The sequence below is a fragment of the Rhamphochromis longiceps genome, linkage group LG23 (genome assembly GCF_057381845.1).
Source record: "Rhamphochromis longiceps isolate RC_006_pf linkage group LG23, R_longiceps_female_GT1.1, whole genome shotgun sequence".
Taxonomy (NCBI): Eukaryota; Metazoa; Chordata; class Actinopteri; order Cichliformes; family Cichlidae; genus Rhamphochromis; species Rhamphochromis longiceps.
The window spans coordinates 30179474-30200378 of NC_140578.1; the positions used below are offsets into that span (position 1 = coordinate 30179474).

At 40.4% G+C, this 20905-nt stretch overlaps 1 protein-coding gene across 1 annotated transcript; it reads right to left on the minus strand.

Annotated features, from left to right (window-relative positions):
• Positions 1-898: 898 nt before the first annotated feature.
• On the minus strand, positions 899-20829 carry LOC146642360 (uncharacterized). The gene is made up of 10 exons (XM_085397261.1): positions 20652-20829; positions 18977-19122; positions 11037-11118; positions 10664-10799; positions 10127-10329; positions 9864-10000; positions 9561-9702; positions 9188-9469; positions 3364-8842; positions 899-1994 (listed from the first exon to the last, which is right to left on the minus strand). Exons 1-10 carry the CDS (start codon positions 20775-20777, stop codon positions 1978-1980), a joined length of 6750 nt encoding a protein of 2249 aa, XP_085253387.1. The 5' UTR covers positions 20778-20829; the 3' UTR covers positions 899-1977.
• Positions 20830-20905: the final 76 nt, after the last annotated feature.

Sequence of the window (20905 nt, forward strand, 5' to 3'; positions counted from 1 at the left end):
TGATTTACATCATGGATGTATTGTGTAACTCCATCATGTCAATATGGACCAAAACCTTTGAGGAATGTTTCCAGCTTGTTGAATATGTGCCATGAAGAATTAGGACAAATCCGAAGGCAGAAGTTCAACCCACTACTAGAAGGTTGTTGGCCCTGCGACAGACTGGCGACCTGTCCAGGGTGTACCCCGCCTCTCGCCCTATGACAGCTGGGATAGACTCCAGCGCCCCCCGCAACCCTGAAAAGGATAAGCGGAAGCGAATGGATGTATATAATTATTGTAGATGAGGGTCATATCACTATAAGCCAATATCTTACTAGGCTGTTCTGACCATGACAGTCTGCAATATGATTTATTGCATAGCCATGTTACGTACCACTCTGTAGAAACACACCTTTGAAACACATGAAAATATTTGAAACTTTAATATTAACATGGGCTTAAAGGCATGCAAAAAGGTAAAAATGATACTATAATTCCATTCAGGACATAATGTAATATTTTCTTTACCGTCTGTGTCATATTTTTATCCAGAGCAGTAAAGTATTTCATTTCATAATTATGGAGGAAGCAGTTCTTTCCTCTAATTTAAAGGCAATATGTCTCGCATATATTAGACCAGCAGAATCAACACGATTTGAAATAAGTTTTATTTTTTTTCTTCAAGAACAAAATATAAACCCAGCTCCAATATCCCCTTATATAATTAGCCATTGAAACTCTTCAAATATTTACAAAAGATAGAAAATAAAACAAATAAATATAACCTGCTGCTGCTTGAGAAAAGACTGGTTTGGCCTCCCAGTAACACTTTAAACTGTTTATTCCTGCCGCTTCTGTTTCTCTCTGAATAAAGAAATCAAAAATGTCTCTGTGGTTTAAAAAAAAAAAAAAAAAAAAAAAAAAAAAAAAAAAAAAATTACGATTACATGATTAAATAGAAGCCAGAGGGTCAGTTCCTGAACTGTCAGGGAATTACAAACAAACTATGATAAAGAACCAAATCCAACAATAAATTAGTGGGATACTGGCAAATTTTGGTGGGTCTCAGTTATTGCTTGGTTCAGTTTTCCAGATATGATTGAAAATGAAGCAATTTCTTTATATCATACAGTGTTAAAGAACACGAGCAGCTTTTTATGTTGCAAAAAGAGCAAAGAATATTGAATTCACTGCCAAAAGAAAACCAAAACATAAAACTTTTAACTGATTAAGAGATTGGTGAGCACTGACTCCTACTGGTTGCTCATGGTAAGGTCAAGCAGCTTAGACCTAATCAACCACATTTTTTAATAAGAAATACAATTAGTATTTAAACAAGAAATATTCAATAAAAACTTCTCAAAGAGGACTTTGATACCACAATCTTACAACTTTAGAGATTAGACTCTGTCTAAATTAGCATGTTAAATCAGCATGAACTTGCAAAGGATTCTTTCACTGTATATTCCCACCATTACCAGTCAAGGGTGGGACAAATTAACTGAGAAATTTTATGAGAAGAGTGCAAAAAGCAAATAATATTTTATGGCTTACTGTGAAAAATATGTATCCTTATTACAGCAACAGCCTTGTCAGTTTATTTGTTTTTTCACAGCTTTCAACAGCTTTCATTGTCTTTAACCCACAATGCTTAGCGTCCAAACCAGGTATAACAGCTGGAAAACAGCATGGCAATTCCAGAGCAGGCACTTCAGTATCTCTCCTTCTCACAAACTGACTGGGATTCAGTTCAGTAGCTGTTTGCACTGATTGGCTATTAGATCAGGCTGCTCTCGGGCCTTACTCTTTAGAAACACCCCACAGCAGAAATCCGGTAAGCCTTTCAGTTCTTGCTGTGCATCTCCAGATGCACGAGTCTTTGCACAGAGTAACAAGCAAGCCATTCAGAGTGCACTAATCTGCTGAGGTACAATCCATCCTTGGGCTCCATGTAGGTCCACAGGTGTTGTATCCCAAGCCTCAGTTCTTTTCACTTCAATTAAACACGATGCCTTAAAGTTACAAAGAGGAGGAAAGAACAGGAGAGAGAAAATTATGTTAGAATCATAAAATAATGTTATCCTACAACATCCTGGCCTTACAATAACTACATAAAGCACCATGCAGCTCTTTATAAAAAAACAAACAAAAAAACCCCCTCACAAACTTAAATCAGCCTTGGGAAAAAAGCCACTTAAATAAATACATACATACATATTAGGGCTGCAACAATACTCGTATCGATATTGAACCGTTCGATACAGTGCTTTCGGTTGGCAACTGCCTCAACGCTACCCGAACCTCTCCCACCCTCATTCAGATCTGGCGTTTGGAACCATCTTAGTTTTCATGTGACGCATTACCCTGAAGGTAATGGCGTCATGGACAAAACTAAAACAGTATGTCGGATGTGCCACGCACGTGTTGACGCCGTCCAGCCCCACGCACGGGGGCGATCCGTGTTAACTCGTTAACGGAGATTTGCAGCGTTATGGCATTAATGTCATTTTAACGAGATTAACACTGACAGCACTTGTGGGAACACAACGAATATGACTGCACATTTACGCCGACATCATCTTAGTGCAAAGACAAATGGAAGCAGACAAAAACAACAAGCACGCATGCTACACGCTTTACCCCGAGTCATTTAAACAGCCGTTATGGGGACCTGATATGTTTAATATGCTGCTGAGAGTATACCCCAGAAAAAGCGTATAGTATAGCTTTTATTTTGGAAAGAGCCATTTCTCTGTAATAAACTCTCTTTTCCAAAGATTTTTTAAAATTATTTTGTTGTTTCAGCAACATTAAATTTAAAAACTGTACTACTGAGTTAAAATATATATTTATAATTTTAATAAATGACAAATTAAAAAGGCATGAATATTTTTTTGTATCGAAAAAAATATCGAACCGAACCGTGAATTTTAATAATACTAAACATACAGAGGGCTGTTAAAAAATAAAAATAAAGTTTACCCAGGTCATTTTTCTTTAAGTCAGTTTACTAAAAGTGAGTGATAGTGTCAGCTGAACGCAAGAAAAGTCTTACGGCTCTGTCACTCTAATATATATAAATAAATTCACATATTTGAACTTTGGCATCAATAAAACACAAGAAACATTATTAGAACACACCTCACACCCACAGCACCTCTTTTCAATTATACCATTTAGATAGACAAACTCATTTGTTCTACTCTTTAAACACTTGTCTGTATGTGCAGCAGACTGTTATGACTATGCACAGACTGTTTATAAACTTCTGCACTGAAAAGCATGTTTCTCTTTCACCATTTTTTACTGATTTGGACCACTATGTATTGCATAAAAACTTAAGAGTATGATTTCCATCAGTAGCCAAGACAGCTTACTCACCCTCGTCATCGGAGTCAAATCCAAAGAGGTCTGAGCATTTCTGCAGCTGGCGATGACTCTGCAGTTCCTCGACACTGTTGAACGTGGCAAAACAGTTGGCACATCGTTGTCTCTGCACGGCTGATGTCAAACAGGCCTGCTCTAAATCGTTGCTCATCTGAGACACCAGGACAGACAACGCATCCTTCCTTCGTTTTGGCATGGTGATGTACTTCTCATCCAGGTATGCTGTAGGCGGCAGACGCATGTACGGCTTTTTGCTGTACTCTGCAAGAGTGTTCTTGCACACAGAGGCCTTTGTGTCTTCAGCGTCACCTGACATCTGTCCATTTGTTATCACAGAGTATCCAGGTCCATTATTTGTAGCCTGTGCCGTTTCTGCAGAAGGTTTCTCTCCATCACCCACTGGGCTCCCATCAGTCATCGCTTTGGCCTCAGCAAGCGGTTGCACTTCAGATTTAGACTTTGCAGGCTTCTTAGATCCTGACTGAGCCGCATTGTCTTTGCGATGTTTCTTCACTGTCTTTGCGTCATCTTTCTGAACACGCTTTCGCTTCTTATCTGCTTTACTGGGGTCTAGGGCTTTCTTTCTCTGGGATTTTTCCTTATTTGTTACCTTCGGCTTGCTTCCTTCAGGCGCAGCAGGTAGACAAGTCTTTTCATGTAGGATGTCACAAGTAGCAGCAGGTGTGGAGGAAACTGAGCTGTCTAATGGTGCAACTGAGTCTTCTTGCTTTCCTTTTCCCTCCTCGTCAACAGGAGCAGATTCTGCCGAGTCACCCTTTTGCTGAATGCATTTTGACTTTGCCGTCTTTTTCTCTTTAGACATTTTGCTGCGATCTGCTTTGACAGACTTTTTGTTCCCTCTTTTGTTAATATTTTTGTGCTTCTTATTTACATTGCCTGAGTGTGAAGAAGCAGTTCGAGTAGTCTTCCCTTCTTTTGTTGCTATTGATTTCTTTGACCTTTTCTCCCTTTTTAGTTTCTGCACTTTCTGTGGTGTGGGTTGAACACCTGAGCCGTTAGCTGGCACAGAGTCACAGGAGCCATTGTGTGTCGCATCTGTGTTTTTCACCTTCACCTTTCCCTCATCAGCAGAACTTTCTGCTGCTCTGGCCTCAACGTGTGGGACTTCCGATTTAGACTCAACAGTTTGTATTAAGGCTGGTTCTCTAGTCTGGGAATCCCTCCTGACAGTCTCCGTGTTGACTTCATCATTTACCATCTTGTGCTTCTTTTCCTTGTTCGAGTCTGAGGAAGCAGTCCTTGTTTTTTTGTCTTCTTTTATAACAAGTGATTTCTTTGATTTTTCCTCTGTTTTTAACTTGCGTGCCTTCTCAGTGGTGGGAGGTACGTTTAAGCAGGGAGCTGGGACAGAAAGCTCTGAGTCACTAGTAACCTTTTTAGTCAAGTCTTTGTTTTCCACCTTTACTTTTACTTCATCATCAGCAAAACCTTTTACTGCGGCTCCTTTGGCCTCGACTTGTGGGACAGCAGATTTGGATGTGGCATGGCTTTTTAAGGCAGGTTTTGGGTTTTTCTTCAAAGTCTCATTGTTGTTACTGTTTGCAATCTTCTTTGTCTTCTTGAGATCTGAAGGTGCAGAATGATTTTTAATTTTAACCCATCTTCTTAGTGACCTGTATTTTTTAATTCCAGAGTTGGTGATGCCTGATGGTTTTGAACTGTTAAATGATGAAGACTTTAGTTGGACATAATTCCTTCTGATCTCCTTGCCCACCAATTTCTTCAATTTGCTGGTTGACATGGCTCTACGTTCGCCTCCATCTTGGACCTGCTGACTTTTCTCTTTGTTTAGCTTGTTACTCTCCATTGCACTGACAGCTTTCTCTCGAAGCTGGGCAGGGCTCTTCTGAGCCTTGGCCATTGCAGTTTTTTCTTTCACCATTTCACCCTTTTGACCAGCGTTAATCTTTTCATCATCCATTGCATTATTTAACTTGGGTGGTCGACCTCTTTTTTTAGGACCTTTTGTGTTTACTTTGATTTGTTTTTTCTGCTTCGGGTTATGCCTCACTTTGCTGCTGTGTTTTAACAATGATGATGAGATAACTTTGTGAATTTTGGGAGCCATCAGGGCTGTACTTGTTACTTGCCCTTTTCTCAAATTATGCCTTAATCTATTACTTGAATCAGTAGGCTGTGCAGAGGTTTCCTTGTTGGAAAGACTCTTCAATACATTTGAATTCTTGCTCTCGTTTTTCTTTTTCAACTTCTGTTTTATCAAAGATGATCTGCTGATGGAGAGAGGAGCAGCTTTATCTTGTATTCTTACCAACAACTCTTGACTTGCCTGTTCTGGTAACTTTAGTGCAGTCTTCACACTCTCTGTCTTCTTTGCAGCGGTGAGACTATCTGGCAAACTCTGCTGCTGCCTCCCAGCTGATGCATCATCAAGTTTGTCGCCTGTTTGTGCATTTGTGTTTTTGTCTGAATTAGTAGATTTTGAAGCATAGTGTTCTCTTTCATGAAGGTTCAGTGCCCAAAGACAAATAAATAAATGAGAGCATCCAGGGAGGCAGCACACTGCCTGCAGTGGACTGTGCTTCCTGGCATGGCGTCTCATTTCCATTCCGCTTTTGAACCTGGCAGTACAACCCTGATGAAGGCAAGGATGCCTTGGACTCCATCTGTGTCTTTCAACATGATGTTGAAAATGTTCGAAACTCCATAAAACCCTCATGCAAATACTACATTTATTGTTTCCGACATGGAACGCCAGTTCTAAAGGTTTCAGCTCACCGTAGTGATCATCGAGTGCATGGTATAGAAGTGCAACACGGTTCTTTGAAATGTCAGTAAAAAAAGAGCATCCATCTGCGGGACAGCTAATTTTCTCTTGGGGCTCTGTATTTTTTTCTGTAACAACTTTCCAAATTTGTTTTGTAGCTTTCACCTTTAATTTATCTTCTGTGGAACAGGCCAACTTTTTGTTTGCTGCAGAAGAGCCTATATTTGCATCTTGTTCAAGTATCTGCATAGCTTCCACATCCTTTTTCTGTCTGTTAAATTCCTTCTTTTTGTCGATATGCCCATTTACTTTGTGAACAGGACTTTTACTATTAAGGTGCTTAGACGTGTTATGTTTCTCTTGTGAAGATGAACCATCCACAGGCTTGTCATTGGATCTTAATTTTCTGCTTTCAGGTGGTGGGCTTACTGATGTAGGACAGGCAGTTGATTTCCTTGGTCTCCCCTTACTCTGACTCCCAGAAGATGTGTTTGCCATCTTAGCTTTGGGTTTAAGTGTTGAGACTTCTTTGGTGTCAGGCACCCCATTTTCTTCAGCTTTAATCCTCTTTAGCTTCTCTATATGATCAGACAGGTGCATCATGGCCTGGAGGTCATCCGTGAATACTTTTCCACAGAACATGCACTCATCTTTACGATAATGGAACATTGCATGTGCCACAACACGAGTTCCCTTGAAATCCTTTTTGCAGAAGGTACAACAGTACTCCAACTTGGATTCCTCCGATTCTTGTGGCGTTTCCATAAGTTCGCTGTTCTCCCATGTATCTAAACTGCCATCCTGAGTTTGCACTGTCCCATCAACTTCCAAGGCCTCCTGTTCTTGTAAAGAGCAGCTGGAGGTAGTCCGTATATTTTGAGGATTTTTAGGTTTACTTCCAACTCTAGAGTCTTTGGAGGCACTATTGGTTGGAGTTCGCTCTTTTTCATTCTCCAGGTCTTGAGTAAGGTGCCCAGGGGGAAGATCAGTCACCATCTCTGTTACTAGTGTTAGCGAAGATATGTCACTTATACTGTCATGGTCTGTACATGAAGCCTCAATTTTGGTTAACTTCCTTAGAGCGGCTTCATTTCTTCCCCAACTTGAGTCACTTTTACAAGGCACATGTCCTCTTGAATCTTTAGGTGAAACCGTTGTGAGATCTATCACAGAAACATCGCTTTTGCCTTCTTCACTCTCGGTCTGGAAAGAGTTAAGTTCTTGTTCTCTATCTTGACACTGTGACTGTGCACGATCAGCATTCCTAGACTTGGAAGCAATCCCTTTATTGGAAACTGGGTGGACTTTGTCAGTAACTTTCTTTTTCCCTGATATTAAAGTCTGAGAAACTTCAGTTTTTGAGACATCTTTTGCTGTTGGAGCTTTGCCTAAAACCGTGGATTTCGAGGCAATAGTAACTTTCATTTCAACAGTGGGCTCTTCACAGGCCTCTTCTGCTGAAGCAATGGTGGAAACTTCGCGGATTTCATCTAAACGTGGAATTTCTGTTGATGCTGAAGACGCTGTGGTATCTCCCATTTCAGAAGCTGACTTCTCAGAGAGCTCTCTTACTGAAGATATCTTTCCTGAGACAGAAGTCTGAATTTCTCCAACTGAGGACCCTCTATGTTTAACTGCTGCTGCTGGAAAGCCAATTGTATCCTTTGTCTCAGTGGCAGGTTCTCCACAAAGCGGATCTTTTGGAGGGCTACCGTGCACAGATGACCGTGTGATTGTGGATACTGAGCTGTGAATATTCAGCCCATTTCCTTTTCCTTTTTGCCGCCTTGCATAACAATGCAACTGCTGGACAAATATGGATGGATCCCGTGCTCTGAGAATCACCTTGTTACGATGCACAGTCTTGACGAGTGGTGATGTTGCAGGAAGCTTCACAGTAGGTTTGTAAAGAAGCACTTGTGGGAACCCTCTCTTTCGGTTGCAAACATCTTCATTAAACGCACCCACAAGTTCATTGTCTGGTAGCGAAAGTTCCAGAATTACTTGTGGAGGAGAATCTGGTTTAGAACAATCCAAAGAAAACCCTTTCTGGTATTTAATGTCTTCACTTTCATTTAACTGAAGGTTCACTGAAGATTTGTGTTTGGCATGGTTCCTGATACGACCAGTTTCTGATCTGAGAGATGATCGATGGTGCTTGTCATGTTTTAACCCATGTCTTTTGACCTTCAGGGGAACGTTCTCTTCAAGAGTTCCCGAGTCTTCTAGGAGCCACTTTGGTTTTCTAATTCTCCGTTTTGGGAGATTCTTTTCAGACAACCGTGTAATGCGTCTATGTTGTTCGTAAGCTTGGCCTACACTGTCCCGTATTCTGTCTAGCTGCCAAAATGAGCGCCTCAAAGGTTCAGCAGATCTTTCTTTCAAAGGTCTTGACCCCTGGTTGCCCTTCTTCTTTGCACTGTGATCAACATTTACTGGTGTTTTTCCTGTGCCCATCCTTAGTCTTTTTGATGCAGCATTCGTATCCTCTTTATGATGCCGCTTTTTAGCTTCTGCCTGAAGTACACTTTTACTTCCTTTCTGACATGCCAACACACTTGATCGGAAAGCAGAGTCTTTGGTGCAGTAGTTTGAAATCCATTTGTCCTCCATGATTTCTTCAAGAGCAGCACTAACCACTTTCTCATTCATCAGCTTCAAACAGTTGGTCCTCAAAGCAATGAGGTTCCAAAACTCTGGATCAAAATACAGATCCTTCTTCAAGACCTGAGAAGAGAACAAAAGAATGAAGTCTTTTAGCACCATTTCTACACACATGGATAATTTTCTAATTACTACATCTGACACTGTGATTTAGAACTTTGTAGACTTGTATTTTAACCACTTAGCTATTTGCAAGCCATTCAACTACTGGAAGACAAGGATTTCTTCTTATAGCTAGCTTTTATGACAATAAATAGAAGTAGGAAGAAGAAACAGAATAGTGCAAATTTATCAGATACAGGAATATATTTATTTCCACAAGTGAAATGTCTATACTACTAAGACTTTACTTTTCTTAAAATAAACTTCAGTCTGTTAATATATACACACAAAAAAAAGATGCCCAACCTGTAGCGTTTCAAAGCGAACATTATTTCCAATAGAGCTGTACTCTGCATCGTACTCTTGATCAGGATGCATGTAAAGAAGGTAGACCATCTTGTAGGACTCAACAGTGCGCTCCAAGAAGAAGACGAGAAGAGCACACGCCCGGCATACCTCCAGATCATTGTGTAGCAGGCCGGCAATGGTTTTGTAGATTAGTGATTTCGTGAGGGTATCACAGGGAAGACAAGACTTCAGTGCATTAGCACAGAGCTCCACACAAAGCTGGATACCATCGTCTCCAACCTAATGAGATATAAACAAAGGAGTTAAATATTCATCTCCATGAATATATATATAATATTATTATAGTTAACGTGTTATTATATGGTCTAACTTCTTGCAGTATGGATCTGATGAACGGGAAGATCGAGTTGACATTAGTGGCAGACAGCATCAGCTGGCGAGTCTCCTCTAGAAGAACTTGCTTGGATGTGTTCAACCGAGTATGAAGTTTAGTCCACAAGAACACAAGATCACTGCAAAGGGGGGGAGAAAGAAGTAAAATCTGTTCTTGATAATAAGATGTAGGGATGTAAACATTGCATTAAAAATAACTCGCCTGCTGTAATATTTGTAGAACAGCCCTCACTTAGAATAAATTTGAAAAAGTTATTTGTTTATAATACTGTTTACTTACCACAAATAGTACATATCTCCCCTCCAGAGCTGCTGGGACAGAAAGGCTGTGATGAGAGCTAACAGTAACTCATCCGTTTCTTCAAACTCCAAGTTACAGATGATGTGCACTGCATTTTTACCATTAAGATCCGCAACCTAAAAAACATTGGAAAATGACTTCTAGTTCAGGCAAGTCTTAGTAAAGACGTATATAATACAAGCATGTCCACAGAGTAACTTTACACGGAAGGAAAAAGTATTTTATTACTGCACTCTACCCACCTCTTTATGTAGACAGTCATGCTGTGAAGTTTTGTAAAGCCACGTGAGGTAGACCTGGAGGAAGAACAAGTGTTGTCCTGTGTTGGGATGCCGAGCACAACACTTAGCCAGGGCCATAGCCTCAGCAATACGCTCACAGGATAAAAGGTAGCGCACGCGAAGCTCAAAGAACACCGGCAGCTGAGAGCTGATGTATCCATCCACTGAAGGAAAGCCAAGTCAGAACAGAGTTTTACTTTGTATGAGAACAACCAGTGATAACACAGTTTTATGTTAGATAACCTGCAGACAGCATTAAGAATTTACAATGGCCTCTGGAGGAGCAGAAGCCTAACTTTCCTCCATTCAGCAAATGAAATGGTTGATTTCTGACAGAACATGAGAAATTATTATTAATTAAGAAAAAAAAAACAAAGTATGGTATTATAAATTTTTCTTTTAATTTTTAAAAGACAGCTGATTAAAATTTAAAGGTAGCTGGTGTGTTACAGTTACTCCAGTATTAGCATTTCTACAAATAATAACTACATCACTGACCGTCATTCTGAGGTAAACTGGACTCGCTGAGGATTGCCTGTACGGTCGGGTTGGCCCAAGGCCCGCCGCCCTGAACCAAACCCTCCACCTGAAGTAAGTGAACATTCTGGTGCTTTGCAAGAGCCAAATAACATTCCTGGAGGAGAATAAAGAAAAAACACAAAAGTGTCTTAATTGCGCTATCGTGCCACAGAGTACATAAAAGATGGGACCACAAAATAACTTTTTAGGTACAGCAGCAAAGGTCTAGCCCAAATGATGGAGTGCCCTGACAACAAAATATGCAGTGAAATGAATGATAATGAACATAATCAGATTTGACAAACATGCATTCACTGTTCTATTGGGAAGATAATAAGCTCTTTATTCTCACCTGGAATGTATCAGTAAAGTGTTTCAGTGGCTCCTGATAGAAGTCGTTCTGGTCAAAGAAAAGCAGCAACTCAAAAACACTCCTGTGGAGAAATCAAAGGAATAAATGCTCATTTCCAAGCTACTTTAAAACTTAAATCTGGATATTCCGAGTAAACTAGCTATCTGTGTGGCTCTAAGGAACTCTGTTATTGAGGGACGTGATGAACTATAAAGGGTTGATGGATATATTTAGTAGGGGTGCAACGATACACAAAATTCACGGTTCGGTTCGGTTCGATACTTTGGTGTCACGGTTCGATATTTTAGCTCGCTAGCTTCTATCTAAATACAATATAGCATGTCCTGACTGCGGGGTTTTGGAAACAAATTAAAACGTACAGCTCTGCTATCACTTCCAGCATAAATGAAGACAGCAGTGACGTTTGTAGGGTTACTGAAGTTGGGCTAGCTGGTATATAATGATGTGCTACGTGACCGCTAGCGACACAGCTATGTTAGCATAATATAAACAAGCTAACTTTTTTTCCACTCGATAAAAGTTAACGTGAGTGTTCTCGGTGGTCAGGAACAAATGTAATCGCATGGCAGGATGCTGTAAAAGGACCAAACTTTAGCCAGGAGAACAACTGAGATAATCCATCCACAATACGAGGTTAGTCATTCATATACTGCTGCATGGGCTGGGCTGCAGTTACATCCTAAGGTTTTAAAAACTGAGCTTAAATAAATGATTAGCGGTAATAAAAGCCGAGGGAGGTCAACAGGGATCACTGACTGTTTTAGGAGCTTTTTGAGATTAAATAGAAGAAAATACATAACATTAAACATGTTAACAACACAAAAGCCATATTAAATGCAGACTACTTTAGACCCGGAAGTAGGATTCGTCGCGTCATCACTGAACAACCGGATTGTAGGAAGGAAAAATATATGTCAATGCTTTTGCATTCTTTTGGAAATGTAGCTGGGTAATTATGTCATTGGCATCGGTGAGCCACTGTCAATATGTGACATATTGAAATCGCGTTTGAATTTGCGCTTGTTTTTTTGCTTTCACTTTGCAATCGCGCGAACTGTGTATAGAGAGCGACAGCACTGATCTGTGAGTGATGATAATTTGCGCACCAATTCCTCTGACATCGTCTTATTAATTGTTAGCTTACTATGCAAACATGACAAGTGAAATCTCACGCAGCTTAAACATGTGAGAGGTTGATCGCGCAGAGAATCGCTGAGCTTATGTGAGTGCGTGTGTAAAAGCAGCAAGATATATATTTGACTACGATGACCTTCACAGACAGATATATAATTTAGTTCTGCTGAGCCAAATAAGACAGGTCAGGGTGAAGAAGTGACAGCCAAAGAAAAGCTTACCACAAAACGGAGAAGTTATGACAAATCAGACTATAAGGCAAAAAGAAAGTGCAGCTTTATGGTTTCATGGACAAAAGAATTTCTGACAAGCTAAATAACCAGGGCTGCACATAAGTGGTCCGCAGGTGCGCATTCGCTGTCAAAATAAAAAACACGCACAAGGGTTAGGGTTAAATTTAAAAACTGTACTTTTGAGTTAAAATATATATTTATAATTTTAATAAATGACAAATTAAAAATGCATGAACATTTTTTTTGTATCGAAAAAATATCGAACTGTGACACCAAAGTATCGAACCGAACCGAACCGTGAATTTTGTGTATCGTTGCACCCCTAGTATTTATGTACCGTAAGTACCACAAACAGTATAGATATCACGTAGGGTTGTCAGATTAGAGTCATTTATTTACAACACTATTTATACCAACAGTGCCATCTTTGCCTCTTCCAAATGACAACTTCACACAGGATTGCTGCAAACTTCAGTGCTGTGCCATTTCACATCATCCCTAATAACACCTAGGAATGCCATATCGTATATTGCTATAGCAATATCATGAATTTATCGTCTCCGTTATGCATAACAACAACACTAGCCCAGGCACGTTTGAGAGCAAGAGCTGCATGTCAATCTCCGATCATAATTCCGTACCTGAAAATTGAGTTTCTTCAACAACCTCCAACAAAGCACAAGTTCGCAAAATATGCAAGAAAACTGTTTCTGTGAAAACAACATATGTATTTTGTAGGGGTGCAACAATACTCTTACTGATATTGAACCATTCGATAAAGTGCTTTGGGTTCTGTACGCATATGTATCAAACAATACAAATTTTTGTTTACTTTATCAACTTTTCTTCTGATGATGCTGTCTGTGTTGAGCGCTCAGTGGATCTGCGTTCGACTACTCCGCCTAGCCTGCACTGTCGAGTGCAGATCCACTGAGCGCAGCGCAAGCTAGCAAGACAGAAGCTAATAGGGCTGGGTATCGTCACTGATTTCTAGAATCAATTCGATCCACGATTCGATTCAATTCGATTTGATTCAATTTCATTCGATTTGAATCTGGGAAATTTTGACAGTCAGAAATATTATAATTCAGATCAATACATTTGCATATTTTTGTATCTATAAAAAGGAAGCTGACACACACAAGACTTTATCAAATGTGTAAGCATCATAGCAGATGCCTTTGTGTCAAAGTAGCTGAAGATAAAACACAGAAAAACATGAAGGTGATTTTCCTGGCCTGGGATTTTATAAAAATATTCTGCAGTACATCAAAAACGAGAGAAAATCATTAATCAACTTATGAACATTACCTCTGATGTTACAGCGGTTTTATGGCTAAGCGTTTTGCATAATTTTAAAAAGTTTAAATTTTTTCAGTATTGAACAGCAGAAATTAGGTTTTCTTTTCGGAAGTATGTAAAAGGAAAAAAAACAGTGGCCGACAGCCTGTAAACACCGGTAGACTTGTGCGTAACAAGCAAGTGAATAATGCAGAAAAAAGATTTTAGACGGGAAACTGTTCTTGAAGTACAGAGAGAGAGAAAGCGCTGCATGAAGTGTGATTTTTATTGTGGTGGAAGCAAAACAGTAAAAGTCAGAGTGAATTCATGACGGTGTTTATGTGAAGCGTAGTTTGGATCTTCTTTTGCTGCTGGTTCAGTCAATAATGTTTGGAGAGAGATAAAAACTAACAGCTTTAGAATAAGCACAAAAAGGGCGTAAACACAAAGCGCGGACCCGCCGACAGATCAGAATCAGCGACCTGTCGGCTCTTTCAGCCCCGACCGTGTCCGTCCCGTCGGGTGAGAAAGGCGACATCTCACTGATTCTGATCTGCGGTCCGCGCTTTGTGTTTACGTCTTTGTGTAGAATCCGTGTTCCTGCTCTCATTCACTGTTTTAGCTGTTTGGTGGTTGTTGACATTTTGTGGGGTTTCACCTGAGGTTCTGGCATTTCGGGCAAAATAAATTCATATTAAAAAAATCGATTCCAGAAGCCAGAATCGATTTTAATCGATAAATCGATTATAAAAACCCACCCCTAGAAGCTAAGCTCGTTGCAACATGGCAACTGCCTCAACGCTACCCGAAATAGAACCTTCCCCACCCTCATTCAGATCTGGCGTTAGGAACTATCTTGGTTTTCATGTGAAGCTTGAAAACCAAGATAAGCCGCGTTATGGACAAAAGTAAAACAGTATGTCGGAAGTGCCACGCAATACTCAAATGGTGGGAACTAGAGTGTTAGTACAGTTTGCTCATTAACGTGTTGACGCAGTCCAGCACCACACATGGGGCGATCCGCGGTAACTTGTTAAGAGAGATTTGCGGCGTTATGGTGTTAATGTCATTTTAATGAGGTAAACGCTGACAGCACTAGAGGGAACACAACGAATATGACGGCACATTTACGCCGACATCATCCTAAATGGCCTGTATTTGTATAGTGCTTTACTAGTCCCTAAGGACCCCAAAGCGCTTTACACATCCAGTCATCCACCCACACATTCACACACTGGTGATGGCAAGCTACATTGTAGCCACAGCCACCCTGGGGCGCACTGACAGAGGCGAGGCTGCCGGACACTGGCGCCACCAGGCCCTCTGACCACCACCAGTAGGCAACGGGTGAAGTGTCTTGCCCAAGGACAAAACGACCGAGACTGTCCAAGCCGGGGCTCGAACCAGCAATCTTCCGATTACAAGGTGACCTCCCAACTCTTGAGCCACGATCGCCCAAAGACAAGTGGAAGCAGACAAAAACAACAAGCACGCATGCTACAAACTTTACCCGAGTCATTTAAACAGCCGTTAGGACATGATTCTCCTTATGGGGACCTGATATGTTTAATATGCTGCTGAGAAATATAGCCCAGAAGAAGCGTCTAGTATAGCTTTTATTTTGGAAAGAGCCACTTCTCTGTAATAAACTCTCTTTTCCAAAGATGAGTGATTTCTTGATCAGATAGATTTTTTTTTTATTATTTTGTTGTTTCAGCAACATTAAATTTAAAAACTGTACTTTTGAGTTAAAATATACATTTGTAATTTTAATAAATGACAAATTAAAAAGGCATGAACTTTTTTTGTATCGAAAAAATATCGAACCGTGACACCAAAGTATCAAACCGAACCGTGAATTTTGTGTATCGTTGCACCCCTAGTATTTTGCCACTTGAAGCAAAAATCAATAGACACACTATCGACTACAATCAGACTACAAAGGAGAAGATACTAGCAGAAGGTATGACCCAATGTAAACAGCTGACTCCAGAGCATCACTTGAGCACATGCTAGTTGCACTACATATGACAGGAAGAGCAAATGGAAAATGGAAGTTACTGATGCCGCTACATGGTGGAAAAGCAGGGCTCTAAGCAGCTGAGTGTAAGTGTTAAGGAGTTATTTTTATGCTTTTACTTAAAAACACTACCCAGGCTACGTTGTAGCTTACATTTGACTTGTGCTACTGAGCTGTAATACTGCTGCTGTCACCAAGTGGCAATAGAGTCACACTTCAAATTAGGCAGTGTGTCAACAATGGCAAGCTCATTGGAAGAGAAGGATGGAAATGGCCCTTCATTTACTTACACTTAAAAATGCCACCGCCTGCAAGCTGAGAGTAGCAATAAAACAATTTTTATATATCAGCTTTTTTTTTTTTCTATATTTCAAGAAATATAATTATTCTAATAATTTTCTTGAAATACTAGAGCTGTGCGATATGACCAAAACCTCATATCCCGATATAAGATATTTATCCTCCCAACAACGTGGGGGAAAGCCTGTTTTAACGTTTGAGTCTAAGGTTTATTTTGAGCACCTGACGGCTCTTTTTTTGCTTCTCATCCATAAACTCTCTCCATACCTTTTCACATGATTCTTGCATAGGTGGTAGACGAGGTTTGTCGTGTTTGAGTCTGAGGTGCGGACCGGTTTCCTGCATAATTCGCATAGTACAGTTTTCTGCTCTGTGTCACACTTTTCATAACCAAACCATGTCCATGCTACAGTGGTAGCCCCTCATTTAGAAATAAGGTCTTCGATTTGTTTTGATTGGTCCTTTTGTTTCTCATTATTTCAGTTTATTTTGAAAAATCTCAAAAGGACCTTCAGCTTTATTGTGAAAGGTTTATGTGGAAAATAAACAAGCAGACGGCGGAGCTACACGCTGGCTTTACCGTTGTTGTTGCTAACAACAATGCGTAAAAACAGTCGTTTATCCGTCTGTAGTGTGGTTATTTTCAATATAAGAGAAAGAGAGAACTTTAAGAAATTAATAGAGCCACTACAGTGACCATCAAAAAGAGGAAAAAATATTGCCGTAAACAGCAATATTTACGGCACCACGACACCACGAAGCAAACGATAGCGTAATATGAAACGATAGACGTTTTCATATCGTCACTTAATGTATATCATTATATCAAAGTGCCCTATGAAATACCACGATAACATTTGAGGCTCTGTTTCACACCCTTACTAGACAGGCAGGCACACAGCCCCTTCCCCTCACTAGCAGCTGAACACTTGGAACAGCAAACTGATACCCTGGTCTTAATAGGAACTTTGTGAGGTCAGTAAGGCTCCTATTTCAACAATACTGAAGTATTAAACAGTTATCCTAAATGTTAATTTGGCCTGTACACACATTAACCTTTGATTTTTAACTATTAGCAATTACCCATATTATTTGTCTGCCAAGCTATCATTAAGGAACTGGCTTATGGCTAATAATAAAACAGTAATATTAATGCTATCAGCACTTCCCATCTTTAACATTAACAGTGGTTGTTTAACGAGATAACAATTATTTATGTCTAAAAATGTTTCTCTTAAACTAGAAACTGAGAAAAGTCTATAGCAGCCAGACAGAAATGGCAGCGGTCCACCATCAATATTTGATCACTAGGAGAATAGGAAATGAGCAGGGCTCCAGCTACATGTGCACAAACCAGTGCTCTTCTAATCATTATTTAAAAACAACTATGCCTCTTAATTTTGTCTCTTTTCCTTCATTTGAAGATGGCACTGAGTTAATTTATAAGCTATTTAAGCAGGAGAAGAAAATATAATCAGAAGGACTGACTACTCCAAAACTAAAAAGAATTAATTAAAAACCAGAGGAAACAATCAAAAGATGAGGCTAATATTTATTGTGTATTTTAGAGCCATTTCAAACCTTTGAGTATGAAAGGAAGTGATTAGATTATATTTTTAATGACTCATGATCATGTATGACAATTCGCACTGTGTGAAACACACACACAGTGAAATTAGTCTGTCAAGTGCAGCAAACACTGCACCAGCAGACCACACGCCTGTGCAAAATGTGGTCACACACTGCTCAGGTCAAGTGCTTATTATGTCAGTTTAAGCCAATACAGCTGAGATCCAATGACAAATTTCTAGATACAAGTCATGCAGAGCTGCATTAGCACAAGCTGCTGTTAGCTTTCTTACTTTCCATCTTGGTTGTACTGATAAGACCAAAATCATGTCGTTCTTATCCCCATAACAGTGTATATCACAACATAGTGTATTTTCCGTAAATCAAGTCACTGGTTTATTTAATCACCAAATTGAAAGTACTATTTCTTTATTTTTTTACATTCAAATTAAATAATCAAAAATTTAATAAATTACAAGGTGCTATCCCTTAGTGACACAAACTAAATGACCCCACGCAGTCACGCAAAAGCCTCCTGAGGCCCCCCGGCTATCATTACTGGTCTTGTATGATCGTCAGGAAACTAGCCTGTCTACGAACATCGACTGAAGAGTGTGCAGTCTTAAATGACGCGCTCCATTAAGCTCATACAAGGATGTGCTGTTCGGTTCATCCACATATCTGTTGGCGCAACGTGGTATGCTACGTTGCAAATTTCCTCCAATACTTTGGTCTGACGCGTAATATAAACGAGGCAACTCTACTTGTGAGAAGTGTTTTCAGCTGGGCGTAGTGTCCCTGGAGTCGAGTACTCTGACCAATGTGTGAAAACATATATTTGGCCGCTAGTATATTTATGAGTCTTTATTATATGGCGTACTGCAGAGAAAAGCCTGTTCTAGAGTTTGCGTATGAGGTTTATTTTGAGCACCTGGCAGATCTTTTTTTCTTCTCATTTGTAAATTCTCCGTACTCTTTTACATGATTGTTGCATAGGTGGTAGAAGGGGATTGTTTCTGTGGTAGGGACGGGTTTTCTGCTCCGTGTCAGACTTTTCATAACCGCACCATGCCCATGCTACAGAGGCAGCTGTGTCGTTAATAAACAATTCAACTTTGTGTCCAACTATGTGTGTCTGGCTTTGTCTACATTACAAGCAAAACTATCCAGAAAAGAGGGATGTTTGGGAAACAAAGGTGCTGCTTTCCTCTGACTTATATAGTGCAAGTACGAGCTACAACAGCACTTATAAATAATCCAGACTACTTATAAGATAAGAAAACTTCAGCCTGGAAACAACCAAAAATCACAGCAAATCTGTGAGAGGTATTTAGATCAGCAAAGACTGAAAGCAACCTTTTTAGGTAGGACTGGGTACTTACAAAGCCAGGCTACTGAGTGTGCGGAGCACGTGATCACAGTTTGACGTGAAGAAGGATGAGGCTTGCGCAAAATAGCAGAGAGCAATCTCAAGGATCCTGAGCTGAGGCAGGAGCACCTGCCAGCGAGAGGCGTACTCCTCCACCAGCTGCAAAGACAAAAACAACATCTAAACAAAAGTACAATACAAAGTGCAATTGCACAGCATCTCTATGGATATGGCATTTTTAAAGGTTTTGAGTGCAAACGCAAGTACACTGCTGATGCTTCTAATCGCACTCGATTACAAAGATCTGTTTATATCATGTTATACTTTAGATCTGTGTGTTTTGGACAGCTACCTAGATTATTTTTACTTGAACATGTACTACAGGCCCATCACGAAACAATATCTGTTTACAGTTGACCTATGACATCCTAATCCTTATGTTGCCCTCTAATGGTGGAAATCCAGCTCATCTGCAGTGGAACGCAGTGAAGTGTTAACCCTCAGCCAGTGTTTAGTTTGGCCACAGGTGTCAAACTCCAGACCTCGAGGGCCAGTGTCCTGCAGGTTTTAGATGTTTCCTTCATCCAACACAGCTGATATAAATTGCTAAATTGCCTCCTCAATATGTCTTGAAGTTCTCCAGAGGCCTGGTAATGAACTGATCACTTGATTCAGGTGTGTTGACCTAGGGTGATATCTACAACCTGCAGGACACCGGCCCTCGAGGCCTGGAGTTTGACACCCCTGGTTTAGGCCCTCATCCAACTGCAACAATTAGTTCCCTACTAAGCTAAATGTAACCATGTTAGCAAAGCATGACAGCCCGAGTCTGGCACCTTCTTTATGAACAACAAACTCAATACCATGTGTGATATCATTTTAAAATATGTGGTGCAATAATTACTTCTCATTTTGTTATACTCCCAAGCTCTAGCACCCCAACTTCAGCTCCAAAGAAATCAAGTCAAATTACATATGCCTATGCGTCACGCGTTTAATGCTTACTTTTAAAGTTTGGATGGCTTACAGCTGGGATTTGTCAACAGGAAGTAGTACGCCTGGCTATTTCTAGTGTCAGTAATTGGGCAAACATGATTTTATCTCTCTGTTGTTAACAGTGCAGGGTTATTAGTTACTGCCATTCCAATGCGCTTTTGCATAAGATGCAACCACTGTGAGACCATTTAGTGATGGCAGGAATTATTTTCCCACTGCTGTGAAAGGTGGGCTGTAAAACAAACGCCCGACAGCACAGGATAACAAATATTAACCCAATTTCAGCGTATTCGCTGCCAAAACGTAGTGTAATCGTGCAAAATCCTGACCAGCGGGTAGTTAGTAAACATTCAGCGTACAACCATGCTAACTTGCAAGAAAATTCTGGGCTAGCTGGCTCATACGATTAGCAAAGTCAGCCTGAAATCATGCACTGTCACTAAATCACTGCTTAAGTGGCTCGCATGTTTTGCTAAAATCGTGTGTATGCGGGCTCGGATTACTTGACACGCTGTTTGTCACGCAAATATGCTTGTTTTTAAAGCGACTACTGCTAGTTAGCTAAATGATAACGGGCTTAGCCGCTAATGCTAGCCGTGTGTAACTAGTAGTTCTGGGGGAGGGGAGTCGGCTAACATATATGCTTATCTTTGACAACAAGCACGCCGCTAACTTCAGCTACGGCTCCATACCTTGCAAAAGTCAAAGCAGAACGCTTCGCTGTCGCCTCGGAGTTCATCGCTTGAGTAGCGGCTAAACAAAGTCTGCAATTGTTTTTCTAGACCCTCTAACTCGTACACACTGCTCTCCTCCGCCATACTGCCTGTCTAGCCTCGCTCGTAGCAGCCAGCACACAACACATACATCGCCACAGTCAACGACTTGCATTGACAGCGCTGATTGGATACCGGGAGCGTGAAGTGACGCGCTCATTTACTAGACCAGC